Source organism: Ranitomeya variabilis, chromosome 6, assembly GCF_051348905.1.
Source record: "Ranitomeya variabilis isolate aRanVar5 chromosome 6, aRanVar5.hap1, whole genome shotgun sequence".
Classification (NCBI taxonomy): Eukaryota; Metazoa; Chordata; class Amphibia; order Anura; family Dendrobatidae; genus Ranitomeya; species Ranitomeya variabilis.
Genome location: NC_135237.1, coordinates 219,969,746 through 219,991,510, shown reverse-complemented (window position 1 = coordinate 219,991,510; position 21,765 = coordinate 219,969,746). Strand labels below are relative to the sequence as shown.

General features: G+C 45.1%; 1 protein-coding gene across 4 annotated transcripts in view; it reads left to right on the top strand.

The window, feature by feature from the left end:
- The window catches only part of CCT5 (chaperonin containing TCP1 subunit 5), a 342,485-nt gene that overhangs the window by 239,799 nt on the left and 80,921 nt on the right, over window positions 1-21,765 (top strand). For all 4 annotated transcript variants that reach the window (XM_077269457.1, XM_077269455.1, XM_077269456.1 and 1 more), the window contains one exon: window positions 5,465-5,584. In XM_077269457.1, the coding sequence (XP_077125572.1) occupies window positions 5,465-5,584 (120 nt within the window). The remainder of the gene's footprint in view (window positions 1-5,464; window positions 5,585-21,765) is intronic.

Below are 21,765 nucleotides of genomic sequence, written 5' to 3'. Positions count from 1 at the left end.
ATGCGAAGTTCCATCGTGACACAGGAGCAAAATCTGAAGAATTCAGCTGTCCATGGGTCTATATAAAAATATCCCATAACAAACGCCCACTGTTGTCCCATTGGCGGTGTCTGTTTATCTAGATTTTTCTCCTGCAAAATTTTCCACCATGCTCACAAAAAACGCAAACGCATGAAAAAGCATGAAAGCGTTGCGGTTTTTTGACCGCATGCGTAAGCTGATGTGTCTGAAAACTGCTGCGTTTGCATGCGGTTTATCGTGCTTTTGAGTTTGTGGAAGATATGCTGCAGATTCAACCGCAAATGTGAAACTAGCCTAACACCTGTGGCATTTCACCCATAAGAGGGCACTAAAGACTTGATCCTCAGTTGTAAAAAATGCCTGCCGTGAAAAGTTGTATATCTGGTCTTCAACGGGTTAAACCTTGTGTAGCTAACTTACGGTAATAGAACCGCAGCTACAGTGAGAAGGTGAAGTTTCTCCAGTCACCTTCCACGACACCAGTATCGGAGGATGTCTCCCCGCCCTAATAGGGGACAGGAAATCAGATAGGTTAAATACCCTCCCCTTCCTGCAACCACCAGTGTTTTTCCTGTCCCCTATGGGGCATGAAGAGGTTCTCAGATAGTGCTGCCGTGGCAGGTGATCGGAGCACTGTTACCTTAATAACCGGGCAGTTGAGGTCGGGGGCTCCGCTCTCCTCAATTACTGCTCCCATCTCCGCAAGCTCTGTGCGACTTGGGACCCTCCATCCCGCCCTTCCTGCGCCTCCTCATGGGGCAAAGCAAGGGCGGTGAAGTTCTCCGGGGTCCTCCTGTAGCTCCCTGGCTCTCTCTCCTCCCCTCGCTGCCGTTGGAGGCCACGCGATGTGCACCAGAAGTGACGCTTCTGAACTTCCGGTTTAGCCTCCATGCTCCGGAGCCTGCACGCGTGCCGGCCGGCGTTCCAAGCCTGCGGCAGCCATGACAGGTGGTTCAACTGCGGCACCCCCTACGGACCCTGGGAGGAGGAGGAGCATGAAATTAGTTGGCGACCTCGATGTCTATATATTCCTGGTCGGGGGAAGCCTCCAGGTAAGGCCTCTGTCTGTGTCCCTTCTGACCGGTGACTTTACTGACCCTATGGACGGCGATAAACCCCTGCACTCTGCTTCTGCAGAGCCCAGCGTTCACCCTCCTACTGTGAGTAGAGGATGAGGTCCCTTGCTGTCCAGTTTTTATTATTAATTGACTTAGTCCGCCTTTCTCTCTCTTTCTAGGGAGATAAGGTCTCTGCCCCTTAAAAAGATAAGATGTCCAGCCGCAAGTGTGGTATATGTGCGACCAAGCTTCCTTCAGCTTATAAGAAAAAGCTCTGCCAACCATGCACGGATGAAGTGCTGCGTAGAGCCCTCCCTCCTGGACAGCATCAGAACCCTCATCAAACAGGAGGTTCAATCCTCTATGGCGGCTCTGTCTCAGGCCCCGACACCACAGCCTCCTCCTAAGAAAAGGAAGATGGCTCCTACTATATCGGACTCTGACTCGGGCGACATCCATACCTCGGGTTCAGAGGATATTTGGGGGAATGAGGGTTCTACTTCGAACCCCAAATCTGACAATAAAAAAATATCTTTTCTCTTCCGAAGATATGGAAGAGCTAATTTCCATGGTGAAGGGGCACCATGGGGGTGGAAGAGGAGGTAGCTAGTCATTCCGTTCAGTATCACATGTTTGGAGGGTTAAAACCTAGGACCCCGAAAGGGTTCCCTATTCACGAGAATATTGAAATCCTTGTCCTTCATGAGTGGGGCCTACCTGAGAAAGGTTTGAGTGTCCCATCAGAATTGAAGAATCGTTTCCCTCTGGAGGGGGACTGTTCTTCATGGGAGATGCCTAAGGTAGATGTACAAATGTCCAGGATAACCAAAAAAACAGCTCTACCCTTCAAGGATTCCTCGTAGCTCAAAGATCCTATGGATCGAAAAATTGAGAGCTTACTAAGGAAATCCTGGGACACATCTACTAATCTGCTGGAGACAAATGTGGCCTCCACATGTGTTGCTAGATCCCTATTTCTCTGGCTACGTACCCTAGAAAATCACCTTTTTGCAGGGGACATCTAGGGAGGAAATTTTTAAATTCTCTACCATTACTCCAGAAGGTTCCTGGCGGATGCTTCCGCTGAGTGTGTACGGGTAGCTGCTAGGTCAGCAGTTCTCTCCAACTCCGCCAGGAGAGCTCTATGGCTTAATTCCTGGGGAGGTGACTTAGCTTCTAAATCCAAGTTATGAGGTATTCCCTTTCAGGGACATTATATGTTCGGGCCAGCCCTCGATGACATCCTAGACAAGGCTGCGGATAAAAAGAAAGCTCTTCCGGAGCAAAAAAGCTTGAGGAAACGCTTTTTTCGTCCCCCCGGTGAGCAGGTCCCCCAGAGGGATTACAGGGGTAAAGGTAAATTGGGTCGGTGGAGTTACCCCAAAGGGGGTAAAGCTAGGAACATCCTTGTTCCTCAACCCCAGCAGACCCCTGAGAAGCAATGACTCCTCTCCGGTCGGAGGCCGACTCTCAGGGTTTCTTTCCCAATGCCAGGCCATCACCACAAATCAGTGGGTCCTGCGTACCATTCAGGAAGGCTTAAGGTTAGAATTCGAGAGTCCTCCTCCTCACCGTCTAACAATTACCTCCCTATAGTCTCCACACCTTCGGGGATGCCTCAATGCAGATATTCTCTACTTCAGGCAGGGGCAATCTCCCGGGTACCTCCTCAGGAAATATGAGAAGGCCACTATTCTCACCTATTTTTGTTGAAAAAACCCTCTGGGAAACACCGGGTTATCATAAACCTGAAACCCTTGAATCATGTAATCAAATACCACAGATTCAAAATGGCATCAATCAAATCAGCAATCCCGCTGATTGGCCAGGACTGGGTAATGGCTACGTTGGATCTGAGGGACGCTTACTATCATGTGCCAATACATCCCGACCACAGAAAGTTCCTCAGATTTGCGTTGGCCCAGAACCATCGAGCCAGCCATTATCAGTTCATTGTCCTCCCAGTCGGAGTCCCATCAGCTCCACGGGTTTTTACCAAGATCATGTCAGAAGCAGTAGTCTTCATCTGACATCAGGGGATCTGTATTATCCCGTACCTGGACGATTTTCTTATTATCGCTCCATCCCTCGTTTAAATCAAGATGTGAAGAAGGTCCTGGAATATCCTGAAATCACTGGGATGGATTCCAAACTTGGAGAAGTCGGACCTCCATCCATCTCCAAGGAAAAAATTTCTAGGAGTTCTTCTGGACTCAAGGGAAAGAATGTCCTCCTTACCCAGGGACCGTCAGGACGATCTCGTCCACAGGATCTCCAGTTTCAGGAGCCAGAATTCTCTGACCCTAAGGGACTCTGTCAATCCTGGGTTCATTGACATCCTGCATCCAGGCAGTCTCCTGGGCCTAGGCCCACACAAGAGTCCTTCAGACCCACATCCTGAGGCATTCAAAAGGATGCCAAAATGCTCTAACCAGGAGGATTCCCCTCCCCAATCACATGAAATCCTCCCTCTCATGGTGGCTGAACTCCCAGAATCTTCAAAGAGGAGTCAGGTGGGATCAAATACCGCTGAAGGTGCTCACAACAGATGCGAGCCACAGAGGCTGGGGTGCCATAATAGAAGGGTCCCACTTCCAGGGGTTGTGGCCCCCAAGCATCAGGTCCAGATCCTCGAATCTGAGAGAATTAAAAGTGGTGGAGGAGGCGCTAAAAGCCGCATCTATCCTCATCCAGGGTCACCATGTATGGATAATGTCCGACAACACAACTACGGTGGCCTACCTCCGACACCAGGGAGTCACAAAATAATCCAGCCTAAAATCAACCGCTGCAAGGATTTTTTTCCTGGGGAGAAAGACCTCTCCTGTCCATCTCGGCAGTACACATAAAGGGGTCAGACAACGCCCAGACGGACTTCCTAAGCAGGAAAGATTTCCATCCTGGAGAATGGTCCTTGAACCAAGAGGTGTTCCTATCCTTAATCCGGAGATGGGGAAGTCCCGATGTGGATCTGTTTGCCAACAGTCAGAACACAAAGTCGGACAATTTCTTCTCCCTCAACCCCTCAGGTGGGGCTCAGGGACTGGACGCCTTCTCCCATCCTTGGAAGTTTGCTCTAGCATACGCCTTCCCACCAATTCCCATGTTTCCAAGGACGTTACAGAAGATCCGGGCGGATTGAGTCACAACAATTCTGGTAGCACCGATGTGGCCGGGAAGAAGCTGGTTCGGCGCACTAACAGACATGTCTCTGGAAGGCCCGATACTTATACCTCAGATAGTAGACCTTCAGCAAGGGCCACTGCTACACCCAGACCTGCACAGGCTGAAACTGGCAGCCTGGTTACTGAGGCCGAGATTCTGAGAGCTAGAGGTCTCTCAGATGACGTCATTCAAACCCTACAAGGAAGTAGGAAACCTATAACTAATGCCATCTATGGCAAAGTTTGGAAAAAAAAGATTTCATCCTGGTGTGCCCCAAACAAACCCTAACTGTGACTCTAACTTCTCCCTACACCACCTGTATGAGTGGCACAGACCAACTACATGGAGGATACGTGTTCATTATCTCCTTGGAATCGCTTTTCTAATAAGCTAACTACACAGGGTTTAAATGTGATGATCTGCAGATTAACACTGTTTTTGTAGGTAAATGGCAATTTTTTATGTGATTTGTTCCCTTTGAATAATTTGCTTTTTAACTTTCTTGCACGAGTGTTAATAGTTCTAACTGCACTAAATAGTTTGGTTGTATTTAGTACATGCATGGACTGACAATACATTGTGACCATGAAATTGGTCGTGTACATGCTTAATAATTCGGCTACATCAGATGAACAGGAGCAGGTGTGGCCTGGTAGTTAAGATGATTTTACAAAATAATCAAATGCTGGCTGTGTACACAATAGTAATTCCACTGCAAAAATCACATTCTCACAAGATTTATTGTATTGCTTTTGAGTCTGTGTGGGGGTTTTAGGAAACAAGCAATGGCACTGCTCTCAGGAAAGGCATTGTCAAATAGCTTTAAAACCGTTCGGTATATGATGGCACTATGTAAGTACGGTAGGCGTAAATACATACAGCTGAGTTACTGTATATTATTATGGGTGCATGACTATAAAAGCCATTGTACAATTGAAAGCCCAAGCTTCTCATAGAAACCTAGTTTTAATATTGTGAGGGTTTTTTTTCAGAAAAGGAGTTGCCGTAATTTACCGTATGTGAAAGTGGATGTGCCTTGGCCCTTTTATTTTTATGACAGTCTTATCTTTGTGTTGTGCAACAAGTTTAGTTCCAATTTTTGGTATGCTTCTTTGTTTTGTTTTTGCCATTGATAGCATCTTTGCACAGAAAACAATATTTCAGGATTTTGATTCCTAAACTGATGGAGACCTGACAACAATTTTTTTTTTTAATTGCAGATTAAAGATACCGGTGCTAATATTGCCATATGTCAATGGGGCTTTGATGATGAAGCAAATCATCTCTTGTTTCAAAATGAGCTACCTGCTGTCCGTTGGGTCGGAGGGCCTGAAATAGAGGTGAGGAGTCTGCATAATTTTAAAGGGATTATTCTCACTAATGGGCATTACATCATTTATACTGATTGTCTGGTTCCTTGCGTGGCTAGTTGAAAAGGCATGAAAACACTGAGCTCAGTCAATGACACGCGTTATTACCCCAAGAATAGGCTCCAAACACACCATTTCAAAGTTTTCAGTTTGTCTGATTTTTCTCTTTTATAGGTATATTTTTGAGTGAAATGTAAATTGTACTTTTTTTAATAAACTACTGACATGTCTCTGAAGTTCTAATCAATAAATGTTGTATTTATTTTCTGAAAACGAGAAATGGTCAAAATAACAAGAAAACGCATTGCTTGCAGGCCTCAAATAATGCAAAAAAAAAAAGTTCATAATCATTTATAAGCAAGAATACTAATGTTTTAATTCAGGAAGAGTTCAGAAATCAATATTTTGTGGAATAACCATGATTTTTAATCACAACTTTCATGCGTTTTGGCATGCTTTCCACCAGTCTTTCACACTGCTTTTGGGTGACCTTATGCCACTCCTGGTACAAAAATTTAAGCAGTTCTTCTTTGATGTCTTGTGACTATCCATCTTCTTCTTGATTACATTCCAGAGGTTTTCAATGGGGCTCAGGTCTGGATATTGGGCTGGCCATGACAGGGATTTGATATGGTGGTCCTTCCACACCTTGATTGACCTAGCTGTGTGGAATGGCATCTTGTTTTGCTGGAAAAAACAGTCCTCAGAGTTGGGGAACATTGCCTGAGCAGAAGGAATCAACTGTTTTTCCAGGATAACCTTGTATGCAGCTTGATTCATATGTCCTTCACAAAGAACAACCTCTACAATTCCTGCCTTGCAGAAGCATCCCCAGATCATCAACGATCCTCCACCAAATTTCAGTGGGTGCAAGACACTGTGGCTTGTACGCCTCTCCAGGTCTCCATTTAACCATTAGACAACCAGGTGTTGATCTGGGGATGCTTTAGTAAGGCTGGAATTGGGCAGCTTAATTTATGCGAAGGAATTTTTTTCTTCATTGGTTAATTTTTTACAGACTTCTAAAGTTTTGAAAGAGCGAATTTTGGCCTGGTATGGCTTTACGTTTTTTATCATATCTCGGGCTAGAATTACGATAAAGAGGTGGTAGAGGCATCATTTTTCTCGGAACGGTACCGGCTTCCATTTGATATGTCACAAGACATCTTAATCATTATAACACAACTTGCTCAGCATTTTCAACATAAATGCATTGAGCAAACCAAAAGAAAAAAGGTGATCATATCCTCAAGTGTGATTTTCTAAATACAGTCTCATCCTAATTATATGTTAAAAACAAGATTAAAAGAACCAATATTTTTACCACCTATTTATACATGTAACAATTTTTTTTCTATTATAACTAAACATATAATTTATGAAGTGTTTACGAAGAATAGTACATTAGCTAAATCCTCATTCTAGAAAATATGATCTAATCGAACAATTAATGGTACTTTTTTAAACTGGCCTTTTATCATCAATTTGTCCCTTCTAGTGCGTGAAATGTAATCTTGTCCATAAGCGCTTACTAGCAGTGGCCATTTCCTTTTGTGTCAGTATGTACGGCCTGTCATGGTGTTCAGCTCCACCTGAGTTAATATCGGATTTTTATTAACTTTTAAAATGTCTGGTTTTCTGGAAGACACAAAGGATGGCGCTGGACCAGAATGATGCAAAAAAGTCGATTCTACTTCTTCATTTTCATAATCTTTGGAGAGTACAGTAGCCACCAGTGCCAATCATTTTCACGTCACATAACCAGTTATGTCATCCATTCATCCATCCATGTCATCCATTGCCAATCTTGTGCCGCCTTCTACCACTTCATAGACTTCACGGTCTTTGCTGAATTTTAAAATGCTTGTTTTTATTTCGGTTTCACTACATGGAATGAAAGTGTGGTATTGCTGAGTCCATGTGATGGGTTCTGCTTTCTGTAACCGAGGTTTTAACAATCTCTCCTCAACTTCGTAGTCTTGGTTTGTACAATACATGAACTGAATGTTAAGAATATTTTTCTCACTCCATTTGAAAAGTTGCCTGGGTGTTAAGATTTGGTGTGAATATGGCCTCTGGAGGCTAGCTCGAGCTGCTGCTCTGTCATCTGCTCTGCATTCAAGGTCTACAGCTGATAAAGCTTTCTCCTCTGTCCTCTCCTGCTTCTAAGCTGTAACATAATACAGTAATATCTAAAAATCATGGATTATTTGGTAAATATAAACCCCACACTTTGAGACCACAGGCTGAACAGATCTGAATTCAAGATTTTCAAATTGACACTGTTTTATTTTTTTTAAATATGATCCCATCACAATCCCAACTTATATTTTGGTACAGATGTGGCTAGGAGCATAGCAGGCATATGTGCTTTTTCTCTGACGCCCATGACGGCACCACGGAGAGAAAGGATCCGCCCACCAAGGACAGGAAATCTACCGATTAAAAGGCGGTACCTCTCTCCCGCATCAGTTGGTTTCCTGTCCTTTATGGGAGACCTACAGACTCACCTCAGAAGAGACATCGTCGTGGGATTCCGGGGCCAATCAGCTCGATTCAGGCAGCGGGGGTCCCCCTGCCTCGGCTGGTGTGACCCGAAGCGCCACCGCTGGGGCTAGTGGGCCTCTAGCGTGCGCGGAGAGAGGTGGCAGGGATCACGGCCACCTCTCTAGGTAAGACTCAGCAGCAGCAGCGGATCCAAGGGGGGTCCCTCTGTGGATAGGAGCCAACATTTTGCTCCTCTAGCGTCAGTCTGCGGGCTGTAGTTCCCGGGGGTTCCGGGAATCCAGCAACATGCGGTGATGCACAGCGCCATCTTGGATTCCGTCTGCGCATGCGCGAGATTTCGCGCGGCGCGGGGGCCCTGCGCACGTGCGGCCGGTCGAAATACCGCACACCGCTATTCTCGTTTCTGCGCACATGCAGGCTCTAAGCGAACTGCGGAGGCGCGGGATTTTGTGTGCGACCTTGCTCGTCAACTGCGCATGCGCGGACAGGCAAAATGGCGCCATCCACTGATATTTAACAGAGGCACACCTGGGTGTAAACGCTTCCAATGGAGACCGGCCAGCACTCACCAGCCATGAGCGACGCGGAGCAGGCATCTTCCCTGTCCAGGGCATCTCCACCGCCGCCGCCACAGCAGCAGAAGCGACGACCCCAGAAAGGACACCAGGATACTATCGGCAAAGGGAGCTCTGGATCGCTGCACAGCAAGGAGTCCAGTATAACGTCCGGCTCAAGGGATAAACCGATAACAGGCACGGATCGTCCCCAAGCGGTATTTGTAGGTCAATAAAGTGGTAATTGATCTTCGTGAAAGCTAGTAATAGTGAGGGCCTATATTTGTGTTTTCTTACTATAGGGGAAGAAAAGCACAGGCAAATCTAAGCATAAGATATGTGCCCTGTGTAGAGAGGATCTTCCATCTTCGTGGGAAAAGAGACTTTGCAGTGTTTGCATTCAACAGACAGTGTCAGAAGGCTTTCCCGGGTTTGCAGCGGACCTTAAAAACCTGATCAGGGACCAGGTAGAAGAGACCTTTAGATCTCTTAAAGGGGGAAAAAAGCGAAGGAAGACCAAGCACAGATCCCCCGTCTCCTGAGTCCGGTGATTCAGGGGAAAATATGGATTCGGGCACGTCTAGTTCTTGCTCCTCCTCGTCTTCATCATCATCATCTTCCTCGGGATGTCGTAGTTGCTTTCCTTTAGAGGAAACGGACAGTCTGGTTAAAGCTGTTTAAAGCACTATGGGGCTAACAGACCCTCACCCAAAAAGATCAGTTCAGGACATAATGTTCAGGGGTTTCGACCAAAAAAAGAGAAGGGCCTTTCCCCTTAATGTGAAAATCCAGGCTTTAATTAAGAAGGAGTGGACAAAACCTATAAGAAAGACACTACTTGCGCCTAAAAGGAAATATCCGTTTGATAGACAATCTTGTTCCTTCTGGGATAAGGCACCTAAGCTAGATGTTGCCATCGCTAAGGCATCAAAAAATATGCCCTTCCATTTGAGGACATTGGGGTCTTAGAAGACCCGATGGACAAAAGGCAGATGCCTTCCCCAAAGGTTCATGGGAGGCAGCTAGTGGAGGCCTTAAACCAGCAGTCGCTGCCGCATGTACGTCCCTAATGACATGGTTAGACCAATTAGAAATCCAGCTCAAAAACAGGTCATCTCGTGATTAAATCTTAATCTTTTTTTTTTGCCTTCCCCTGGATCAACATGTTAGGGCATGTTAGGTTAGGCTATGGGTTGAACTAGATGGACTTAGTCTTCCTTCAACCTTAATAACTATGTAACTATGTAACTAAATACTTTACCAGTTATGCGTGGAGCTGCTCCCTTCTTAGCAGATGCTTCTGCGGATTTGATCATGCTATCTGCTAGGTCAGCAGTTTTTTCTAATGCCGCAAGACGAGCCCTTTGGCTAAAATGTTGGCCGGGAGATCTCCAGACGAAGTCTAAATTGTGTACCATCCCCTGTGAAGGAGAATTCCTATTCGGGCCCACTCTAGATGATATCTTAGAGAAAGCCGGTGATAAAAAGAAATAATTTCTCTCCCTTGGTTTCCCTTCATACAGGAGGCCCTTTTGGAGCAAGAGGTTCTTCCGAAGGAAGCCGGGGAAAAACCAACATAGGTGGGAAGACAAGCGAAACAAAAACAAGGGTTTCATATTCAATAAGAACCCTAACGACAACAAAAAACCTGCCCAATTAATGCTTTCCCCAGGTGGGGGGAAGACTGTCCCTCTTTCTCTCAGCCTGGGAGAAAATTACCAGCAGTCCTTGGGTTTTGAATATAATAAAATCAGGACTAAAGCTGAAATTTCAAAAACCTCCTCGTCCCTCTTTCATGATGACATCACTAAGGTCTTCGGAGGAAGATCAACTAGCATTAGAAAAAGTCATGGGACTAGTGAGCAAAGGGGTTCTCATGGGAAGTTCCCCTACAAGAAAAAGGCAAGGATATTACTCCCCTCTGTTCCTGAGGAAGAAACCGGACGGATCTTTCAGGACTATCATAAATCTGAAGTGTCTAAACAAATTCCTGGAAGTCCAGTCATTCAAAATGGAAACAATAAAAACCTCGATAAAAATGTTGTTTCCACTGTGTTTCATGGCAGTCCTGGATCTGAAGGTTGCCTACTATCACGTCCCTATCCACAAAGATCACCAAAGATTCCTCAGGATAGCAGTTTACATCAAGGGGGTGATATACCATTTTCAATTCTTAGCCCCCCCTCCCTTCGGGCTGGCTATAGCCTCACGGGTCTTAACAAAATTAGTTGCAGAGGTAATGGCTCACCTGAGGGAGCAAGATACCCTGATAGTGCCATACCTCGACGACTTTTTGGTAATCGGCTCCTCTCCACAACATTGTGAAAAACAGGTAGAGACGATCATGCATTCATTGAAATAACTGGGCTGGTTAGTGAACTTAAAAAAAAAAAAAAAATCCAGGTTGTTACCGTGCCAATTCCAGGAGTACCTGGGGCTTACTCTGGACTCTATAAAACAAGAATGCCGTCTTCCATGGGAAAAAATTCAAAACATCATAAGACTAGTATCCAGAAGGCGAGATGTCCCCTCCATAACCCTCCGCCAAGCTATGTCCCTCTTGGGATCCATGACGGCCTGCATCCCTGCAGTCCAATGGGCTCAACTACATTCAAGGGACCTTCAATGGCAAATCTTGTCAGAAGAAGTCTCTCTAAAAGGGAATTTAGAAAGTCGGCTCAATTTATCTCCAAACACGATTCGGTCACTAGATTGCAAGTTCGCAAGACAATCTTTCTCAAGGAGTCCCGTGGGTAACTCCAGTCTCACAAATAGTTACAGACGCGAGTCCCAGCGGGTGGGGGGCACACCTGAACGACCTGTTAGCTCAAGGGGCTTGGCCACCATATCGAAAAAAGTGTCCTCCAATATGAAGGAACTACTAGCAGTCAAGTTTGCACTATTGGAGTTCCTGGATCCCCTTCGGTGCCACCACGTCAGAATTATGTCGGACAACAAAGTGGTGATAGCGTATCTAAATCACCAGGGGGGTACCCGTTCTCGGAGTCTGATGGAAGTAACCAAATCAATCTTCAATATAGCCGAGAGCAACCTTCAATCCCTATCAGACATTCATATAAAGGGGGTGGACAACTACAGAGCGGATTTCCTGAGTCGTTCCCGCTTGAAACAAGGGGAATGGGAGCTAAATCAGTGTTCACTCAGATCTCAGTAAAGTGGGGCGTACCAAACATAGACCTTTTCGTAAACCATCTGAACAAAAAAGTGGACACCTTTTGCTCAATAACGCCATTGTGAGCCCTGTTTCACTAGATGCGTTCCTGATTCCCTGGTACCATCAACTAGAATATGCCTTTCCCCCTATTGCTCTGATTCCGGCAGTGCTGAGGAAGATTTGGGAGGACGGGGCTCATATAATCTTAATAGCCCCGTTCTGGCCGAAGAGGCCTTGGTTTTCCTGGATGATGAGGATGTCCATCTCCGATCCATGGGTACTACCGCACCTCCCAAACCTGCTCTCCCAGGGCTCAGTTCATCATCCGCAGGTGGCAAGTTTACACTTGACAGCCTGGCATTTGAAAGGGAGTTACTAGAAAACAGAGGGTTTTCTCCGGGGCTGGTATCTACACTGCTACAAAGCAGAAAACCCGTTACAACCAAACAATATGGGAAAGTATGGAAGAAATTCCTTTCAACCTCAGGTGCCAAAGCCATACTTGAGTTCCTGCAGAATGGATTAGAGATTGGTCTGGCCACAAGCACACTGAAAGTTCATGTAGCAGCTTTAGGAGCTTTATTCAACTATGATTTGGCAGGAAATCGGTTGATTTCTAGATTCATCAAAGCTGCCAGTAAATCAAGTCCTCTCCCTGTAAAGATTACCCCTCAGTGGGATTTAAATTTGGTCCTTAAAGGATTGACTAAACCTCCCTTTGAACCCTTAGCGGATGCTCCAATTAAAATCTTATCCCTTAAAACTTCCTTGCTTGTCGCTCTCACTTCGGCACGTAGGGTAAGTGACATTCAGGCCCTATCCGCTTACCCCCCTTTCACGCAATTCCTCGATGATAGGGTCGTTTTAAAAACTGAACCGGCATATCTTCCAAAAGTGGCGTCCCGTTTCCATAGGACGCAAGAAATATCTCTTCCCTCCTTCTGTCCCAATCCTAAAATCAAAGAGGAAGAGTCATTACATACATTGGATGTAAGGAGATGCCTGATGCATTACATAGAAGCATCCCGTTTCCATAGGACACAAGAAATATCTCTTCCCTCCTTTTGTCCTAATCCTAAAAACAAGGAGGAAGAGTCATTACATACATTAAATGTGAGGAGATGCCTGATGCATTACATAGAAGCCACTAGGGAGAGTAGGGAGGATGGCTCTCTTTTTGTATGCTTTCAGGGTCCCCGGAAGGGGAAGAAAGCATCTAAAGGCACTCTGGCAAGATGTATCACAGATGCCATCAGCCTGTCATACTCATCGAGTGGCGTACCCGTCCCGGGAAATATCAAGGCGCACTCAACGAGAGCAGTAGCAACCTCTTGGGCGGAGAAGGCCAGAGCCTCAATTGATCAGATATGTAGAGCTGCTACCTGGTCTTCACCGTCCACATTCTATAGGCACTATAGATTGGACCTGATCTCCTCTTCGGACCTTACCTTTGGTAAAAGGGTTCTGGAAGCGGTGGTCCCTCCCTAATGTACAAATCTCTGCAATTCTCTCCGTGGTGCCATCATGGGCGTCAGAGAAAAATATAGTTCTTACCGATAACGGTATTTCTCTGAGCCCATGACTGGCACCCGTACATTCCCTCCCTTCACTTTTTGGGTGTGCACATTAATATAGTGCCTTATGCTAATAGTATAAATAGTCACGCGGTATCTCGGTTAAGTCTTTAAGTAATGTTAAAAGCAAGTCTCTATTCATAGTCTCCCATCGTTCTCTAGTAAACAACTGATGCGGGAGAGAGGTACCGCCTTTTTATCTGTAGGTTTTCTTTCCTTGGTGGGCGGATCCCCTCTCTCCGTGGTGCCGTCATGGGCGTCAGAGAAAAATATAGTTCTTACCGATAACGGTATTTCTCTGAGCCCATGACTGGCACCCGTACATTCCCTCCCTTCACTTTTTGGGTGTGCACATTAATATAGTGCCTTATGCTAATAGTATAAATAGTCACGCGGTATCTCGGTTAAGTCTTTAAGTAATGTTAAAAGCAAGTCTCTATTCATAGTCTCCCATCGTTCTCTAGTAAACAACTGATGCGGGAGAGAGGTACCGCCTTTTTATCTGTAGGTTTTCTTTCCTTGGTGGGCGGATCCCCTCTCTCCGTGGTGCCGTCATGGGCGTCAGAGAAAAATATAGTTCTTACCGATAACGGTATTTCTCTGAGCCCATGACTGGCACCCGTACATTCCCTCCCTTCACTTTTTGGGTGTGCACATTAATATAGTGCCTTATGCTAATAGTATAAATAGTCACGCGGTATCTCGGTTAAGTCTTTAAGTAATGTTAAAAGCAAGTCTCTATTCATAGTCTCCCATCGTTCTCTAGTAAACAACTGATGCGGGAGAGAGGTACCGCCTTTTTATCTGTAGGTTTTCTTTCCTTGGTGGGCGGATCCCCTCTCTCCGTGGTGCCGTCATGGGCTCAGAGAAATACCGTTATCGGTAAGAACTATATTTTTTTGACATTTTTAAATGAAACGTTTTTTTTTTCTCGGAAATGCGTTATAAAATTTTGCGTTCGCATGGGTAAAATATTAACAAAGATACTCTTGTGACATATCTGGTGTAAGCCTGTAGAGTTCTGAGTAGAATGGTGTTTATTTTGTTTCTCTATCTTTTTTTCAAGCATGAGTTATGAGGAGAAATGTAAAGGCAGGCAGCACTGAAATTCGCACTATTTCCGAACTTTGAAAATCAATTAAAATATATATATATATATATATATATATATATATATATATATATATATATATATATATATATATATATATATATATATATATATATATATATATATATATATATATATATATATATAATTTTTTTTTCTTCACATTTTGCATTCTCTGACATACTATGACCAAATAACAAAATCTGAAAATAATTAAAAATATAGAGGTAAAAATCATTGGTTCACTTGACATGGAATGACACACTCCAGGGCGCGGCATCTGGCAGTAGAAGCTGACTCCACAGTGGGACAGGACACCAAGACCTCTTTCACACTTCCATCGGGAGTGTCACGTCCCATTGCGTTGGCGAGACGTCCTGACGGATGTTAAAAAATATTGGTAAAACGTATGCAACATTTCCAGGATTTTGACGGAGGCTTCTCCAGAATTTGCATAGTGGTGAAGCAGGATTTTCTAACAGAGAGAAGACAGTGTGCGCAGGATCCAGTGTCCATAGGCTCCCATTCTGTGGAACGACATATGCCGCAGGAGGCATCGGGGAACATTTTTCCACTGCAGAGAAAAAAATTTCATGGAACGTTTTTTGGAAAAGACGGGCCGTCACATTCCGCAGGAATCCAGTGCACGACGGACGAAACGTGTGGATATCCGTCACGATACGTCGCTAATACAAGTCTATGAGAAAATTTTTTTGCAGGATCCTGTTTTCTCAAAAAATGATGTATCTCCATGGGACTACAAAGACGGAAGTGTGAAAGAGGCCTAACAGGTGCAGGCGAGTACTGTAGGTGGCTGATGTTTAGACTGGTTAGTACTGGTGGGCATTGACGTACCGGAGGGCACGGCTGGCACTCTGGCCGGCGCTCTGGCAGCCATTCTGGCACGGTTCTGAGTGGAGAAACAGGAACTCTTGCGGGAAAGGCAGGAACACTGGCAGGTACGAGTGGGATATAGGAACCAATACAGACTGGAGACATTTTCTGGATGGACTGGGACACAGGCAGGTACGAGTGTGATATAGGCACAGGTAGGACCCAGTTCAGACTGGACAAACAAGCAACTGCTGAGGTGGAGAGGAAGCAGAGCTGAGGCGGAGAGGAAGCAAAGCAGAGGCCCTGAGGTGGACAGGGAGCAGAGGCGCTGAGGTGGAGAGGGAGCTGAGGCAGAGAGTTAGAAGACAGGACTAGATTCACACAAGTTCTTAGACTATGTGCACACGTAGCAGATTTTTCACGGTTTTTTCACGGTTTTTCGCTATAAAAACACTATAAAACCGCGAAAAGAACGCTCACATTAAGCATCCTATTTAATAGAATGCAATCCGCATTTTTTGTGCACATGCTACATTTTTTTCCTGAGCGGAATCGCATTCCAGAAAAAAATGCAGCATGTTCATTAAATTTGCGGAATCGCGGGGATTCCGCACACCTAGGAATGCATTGATCTGCTTACCTGCTATGCCCACCATGCGGGAAGTAAGCAGATCGTGTGCGGTTGGTTCCCAGGATGGAGGAGAGGAGACTCTCCTCCACGGACTGGCACCATTATAATTGTAAAAAAAAAAAAAAAAAAAAAAAAAGAATTAAAATAAAAAATCGTGATATACTCACCCTCTGATGGCCCCGGAGCCTTGCCGCCTCTCAGCGGTGCACGTGGCCACTTCCGTTCCTATAGATGGTGTGTGTGAAGGACCTGCGGTGACGTCGCGGTCACATGACTGCGATGACATCGAAGGTCCTGCACACAGCATCTATAGGACCGGAAGCCGCTGAGGAGATCGGCTGTTGGCGAAAGGTGAGTATAACCATTTTTTAAATTATTTTTAACATTCTATCTTTTACTATTGATGCTGCATAGGCAGCATCAATAGTAAAAAGTTGGTCACACTCGTCAAACACTATGTTTGACAAGTGTGACCAACCTGTCAATCCGTTTTCCAAGCGATGCTACAGATCGCTTGGAAAACGCTAGCATTCTGCAAGCTAATTATGCTTGCAAAACACTAGTTTTCTGCGGGAATATGCATGCCAATTCCGCATGCGATTATGCCCGCGGCAGGAGCTGCAGAATTGTCGCAGAAATTTCCGCGGCAATTCTGCAACGTGTGCACTTACCCTTAAAGTGAAGTACCAGGTGTACACCAGGGGCACTAACGTTGTGCAGCGACAACCGGATAGATACAGGTTCTGCAAGTTAAAGGAGTAGGAACTAGGATAGACATAGCAGGGTAGGGAAGGCTCTAGACAAGGATACAAACAGGTTCAGGTCAGACATGGGAACGAGTACAGGATAAAGGATTCAGGCCTGGGTATACAGCCCTCATGTTGACACAAGCAAGACAGGACCTGGCACCTTAGTAGTTGAAAGCAGACTGAGTGAGAATGTTGCTCAGGCAGTCTCCCATTGGTGGAGATGCATTAAGTACCCAGTGCCTCTTGGCAATTGGCTGGGGACACATTGGAATGCGCAACCTGTCCCTTTAAGAGTTAGGAACCGCAGGCGCCGCCACCCTAAGCATACAGCCAGGAATTATGCACACAGCAAGCAGAGGACATATGGTTTACAGCATGGATCATGAAGAGGGCAGAACTCACAGAATGCCCCGGAGTGGTAAGTCAGTATATCGGCCTGATGGGAGATGTGACGTCGGCAGGGATGTTATATCAGCCTTGGTGTTTTTAGCTCCTGGATGGAAAGTGACAACAAAATTGAACCTAGTAAAGAACAGGGACTACCTAGCTTGTCTAGGGTTGAGATGTTTAGCAGATTGAAGATATGACAGGTTCTTGTGGTTTGTGATAACAGTAATAGGATGGACAGCCCCCTCCAACCAATGTCGCCATTCCTTGCCACACGCTCCCTCTTACCCACGTCATAATTTCTCTCAGCCGAGGATAATTTTTTGGGAAAAGATGGTGTATGGACGCCATTTACCAGTGGACGGACCCTGAGACAACACAACCCCTACCTCCGATGTATCCACTTATACGATAAAAGGTTGAGAAACATCGGGCTGACGGAGTATAGGTGCAGTATCAAAACAACTCTTTAACCCCTTCATGACCTTGGGATTTTTCGTTTTTCCGTTTTCGTTTTTCACTCCCCTCCTTCACAGAGCCATAACTTTTTTATTTTTCCGTCAATTTGGCCATGTGAGGGCTTATTTTTTGCGGGACGAGTTGTACTTTTGAACGACATCATTGGTTTTACCATGTCGTGTACTAGAAAACGGGGAAAAAATTCCAAGTGCAGTGAAATTGCAAAAAAAGTGCAATCCCACACTTGTTTTTTGCTTGCCTATTTTGCTAGGTTCACTAAATGCTAAAACTGACCTGCCATTATGATTCTCCAGGTCAGTGCGAGTTCATAGACACCTCACATGTCTAGGTAATGTTTTACCTAAGTGGTGAAAAAAAATTCCAAACTTTGCAAAAAAAAAAAAAAAAATTTGCGCCATTTTCCGATACTCGTAGCGTCTCCATTTTTCGTGATCTGGGGTCAGGTGAGGGCTTATTTTTTGCGTGCCGAGCTGGCGTTTTTAATTATAGCATTTTGGTGCAGATACGTTCTTTTGATCGCCCGTTATTGCATTTTAATGCAATGTCGCGGCGACCAAAAAAACGTATTTCTGGCGTTTCAATTTTTTTTTCTCATTACGCCATTTAGCGATCAGGTTAATGCTTTTTTTTTATTGATAGATCGGGCGATTCTGAACGCGGCGATACCAAATATGTGTAGGTTTGATTTTTTTTTTTTATTGATTTATTTTGATTGGGGCGAAAGGGGGGTGATTTAAACTTTTATGTTTTTTTTATTTTTTTCACATTTTTAAAAACTTTTTTTTTTCACTTTTGCCATGCTTCTATAGCCTCCATGGGAGGCTAGAAGCAGGCACAGCCCGATCGGCTCTGCTACATAACAGCGATCATCAGATCGCTGTTATGTAGGAGAATTGCAGGTGTGCTGTGAGCGCCGACCACAGGGTGGCGCTCACAGCCACCGGCGATCAGTAACCATAGAGGTCTCAAGGACCTCTATGGTTACCATTCAGAAGCATCGCCGATCCCCGATCATGTGACGGGGGTCGGCGATGACGTCATATCCGGCCGCACGGCCGGATGCGGTAGTTAAATGCCGCTGTCTGCGTTTGACAGCGGCATTTAACTAGTTAATAGGCGCGGGCAGATCGCGATTCTGCCCGCGCCTATTGCTGGCACATGTCAGCTGTTCAAAACAGCTGACATGTCCCGGCTTTGATGCGGGCTCACCGCGGAGCCCTGCATCAAAGCAGGGGAGCTGACCTCGGACGGTATAGTACGTCCGAGGTCAGTAAGGGGTTAAGGAGAAGAAAGCCTGCTGAGCAGCATTCAACCATTTAGAAAAATCAGGTCCCTTCCTTGTCAAATCAGTAAAGGCTTTCACCATTACCGAATAATTTTGAATAAATTTCCGGTAAAATAGAGTAAAACCCAGAAAGTGCTGTAATGCCTTCAGGTTCTCCGGACGGTCCCAATCAAGTACAGCATGAACCTTATCCGGATCCATCCGAAAACTCAAACATGACAACAGGTCCAACATAAAACTGCACCTCGTGGATGGCAAAAACAGTTTTCTAGTTTGGCATAAAGCTTATCCTTTAATATCTGAAGCACCTGTTTAACATGCCTGCGATCAAAATCATGTGAATAAACTAAAATATCATCTAGATAGACCACCATAAACTTACTCACTAAATGATGGAAAATATAATTTATGAAAGGCTGGAACACCGCCGGAGCATTGGTCAGAAGGAAAGGCATAACTAGGCTCTCGAAATGTCCCTCAGGAGTGTTGAATGCCGTTTTCCATTCATCTCCTTCCCTGATTCTAACCAGCTTATAAGCCCCCCTCAAATCCAACTTGGAGAAAACCTTAGATCCCACAACCTGGTTGAATAAATCACAGGAAGAAAATATTGTTCTCGGATAGTAATTAGATTCAATTCCCGGAAATCTAAACGGGGACAGAGACCGCCATCTTTCTTCTACACGAAAATGAACGCTGTCGCCACAAAGGTTCTAATATGTCCCTTCTCAAGACTCACAGCAATAAAATCTTTCATGGCTTGACTCTCAGGACCGTAATGATTGTACAGTCTGGACTTGGGTAGTTTATCTCTGGGAGTCAGGTTAATAGGACAGTCATGCATGATGAGGAGGCAAATCCTGACTCCCCTTCTCAGAAAATACGTCCTCAAAACCAGACAAAAACGCAAGTAAGGTCCACATAGATACAACAGAAAAACATTTTTTTATACTTTTGCCATGCTTCAATAGCCTCAATGGGAGGCTAGAAGCTGGCATAACCTGATCGGCTCTGCTACATAAGAGCAATGTTCAGATCGCCCCTATGTAGCTGAATTACAGCATTGCTATGAGCGCTCACACAGTGTGGTGCTCACAGCGATCTGGCATCAACAACCATAGAGGTCTGCAGGAGACCCCTGGTTGTTATGCCGATGCACCGATGACTCCTGATCATGTGGCCGGAAGCTCTAGTTAAATGCCGCTGTCAGTTTGACAGCGGCATTTAACTAGTTAATAGGCTCGGACGGATCGTGATTCCATCCGCACCTATTGCGGGCACATGTCAGCTATTCAAAATAGCTGACATGTCCCGGAGTTCTGCCATCGGACATACTATTCCGTCCGATGGCAGAAAGGGGTTAAAGATAACAAACACAGTTAAACTCCTAATTTCACTTAATCCCTCGTCTTCTGTAAGAAAATAAAAATAAACAGCCATATCCCTCACTTCTCCGTCGTTCTGTCCCATGCTGTAATGCATATCTGAGGATGAATACTTTTCAACCTGGACGGTGCCAAGATGCGACAGTCTAGGCTGAGAGCCACTGACTGAGCTGCTGCGAGCTCAGGTTCAGTAACTAGCGGTGACAACATAGAGGTCACCGCCGGTCAGTGAGGCTGCGTTCCCAGCCGGCCTGAACTGCGGTGACTTAAGCACCGTGGGAAAAAGTCTGAGATGAGGTCACCGCAGTTTAAGCTCAGTGACTTCACTGCAGATCACAGTGAGAAATTCTTATATTAGGTGAGTATAACCGTTTTAAATAAAAATGGAAAAGTGTGTTTTGTTTTCTAATAAAAGACTTTATTCTGGCTGTGTCTTTACCATGTAACTATAGGATAGGGTGTCTTGGACACCTCCCCATTACTAGGCCGTGGGCTTGATGTCACCTGACAATACAAAGATGACATCAACTCCACAAATATGAACCCCATTTGCCACCTCTGGGCCTTTTTTTGGGGGGGCGGGGGGTAAATATCCAGGCTGGTTGTCAAAAATGGGGACGATCTCACGCCGTTCTTTTAAATGATACATTTAAATAATTAAAAAATATGGTGTGGGGACGCCTCTATTCTTGATAACCAGCCTCGCCGAAGCTGAAAACTGAAGGTTGTAGCCCCTATGAGTTTTGCCTGGCTGGTTATCAAAAGTACGAGAGAACCCATGCCTGTCTTTTTTTTTTTTTTTTTTAAATTATTTACAGCATAGGAGCGGCTGAATCCTCCCATCAACCGCTCCTGCTGTCAGTCATTAGCGACATCAGGTGTCAGCTGATGGGAGCTGTAGTCCCATCAGCTGACACCAGTGACCGGAGGCAAGCTTTATACCCCTGATCACAGCTGAGTTCTCACGCTTGACAACGTGGGAACCGTGGCTCTCTGACCGGCGGGGATGATTTCACTGCCAATCAGAAGCAGTGTTTGCCATGCTGTCATAAAAATGCAATAATGGGCGATCAAAAGAACATATCTGCACAAATGTGGTATCATTAAAAACGTCAGCTCGGCACACAAAAAACAAGCCCTCACCCGACCAGAGATCCTGAAAAATGGAAATGCTACGGGTATCGGAAAATGGTGCAATTTTTTATTTATTTTTTTTAAGCAAAGTTTTTAATTTTTTTTCACCACTTAGATAAAAAAATAACCTAGACATGTTTGGTGTCTATGAACTCGTAATGACCTGGAGAATCACAATGCCAGGTCAGTTTTAGCATTTAGTGAATCTAGCAAAAAAACAAGTGAGTGTGGGACTGCACTTTTTTTGCAATTTCACCACACTTGGAATTTTTATCCCATTTTCTAGTACAAGACATGGTAAAACCAATGGTGTCGTTCAAAAGTACAACTCGTCCAGTAAAAAA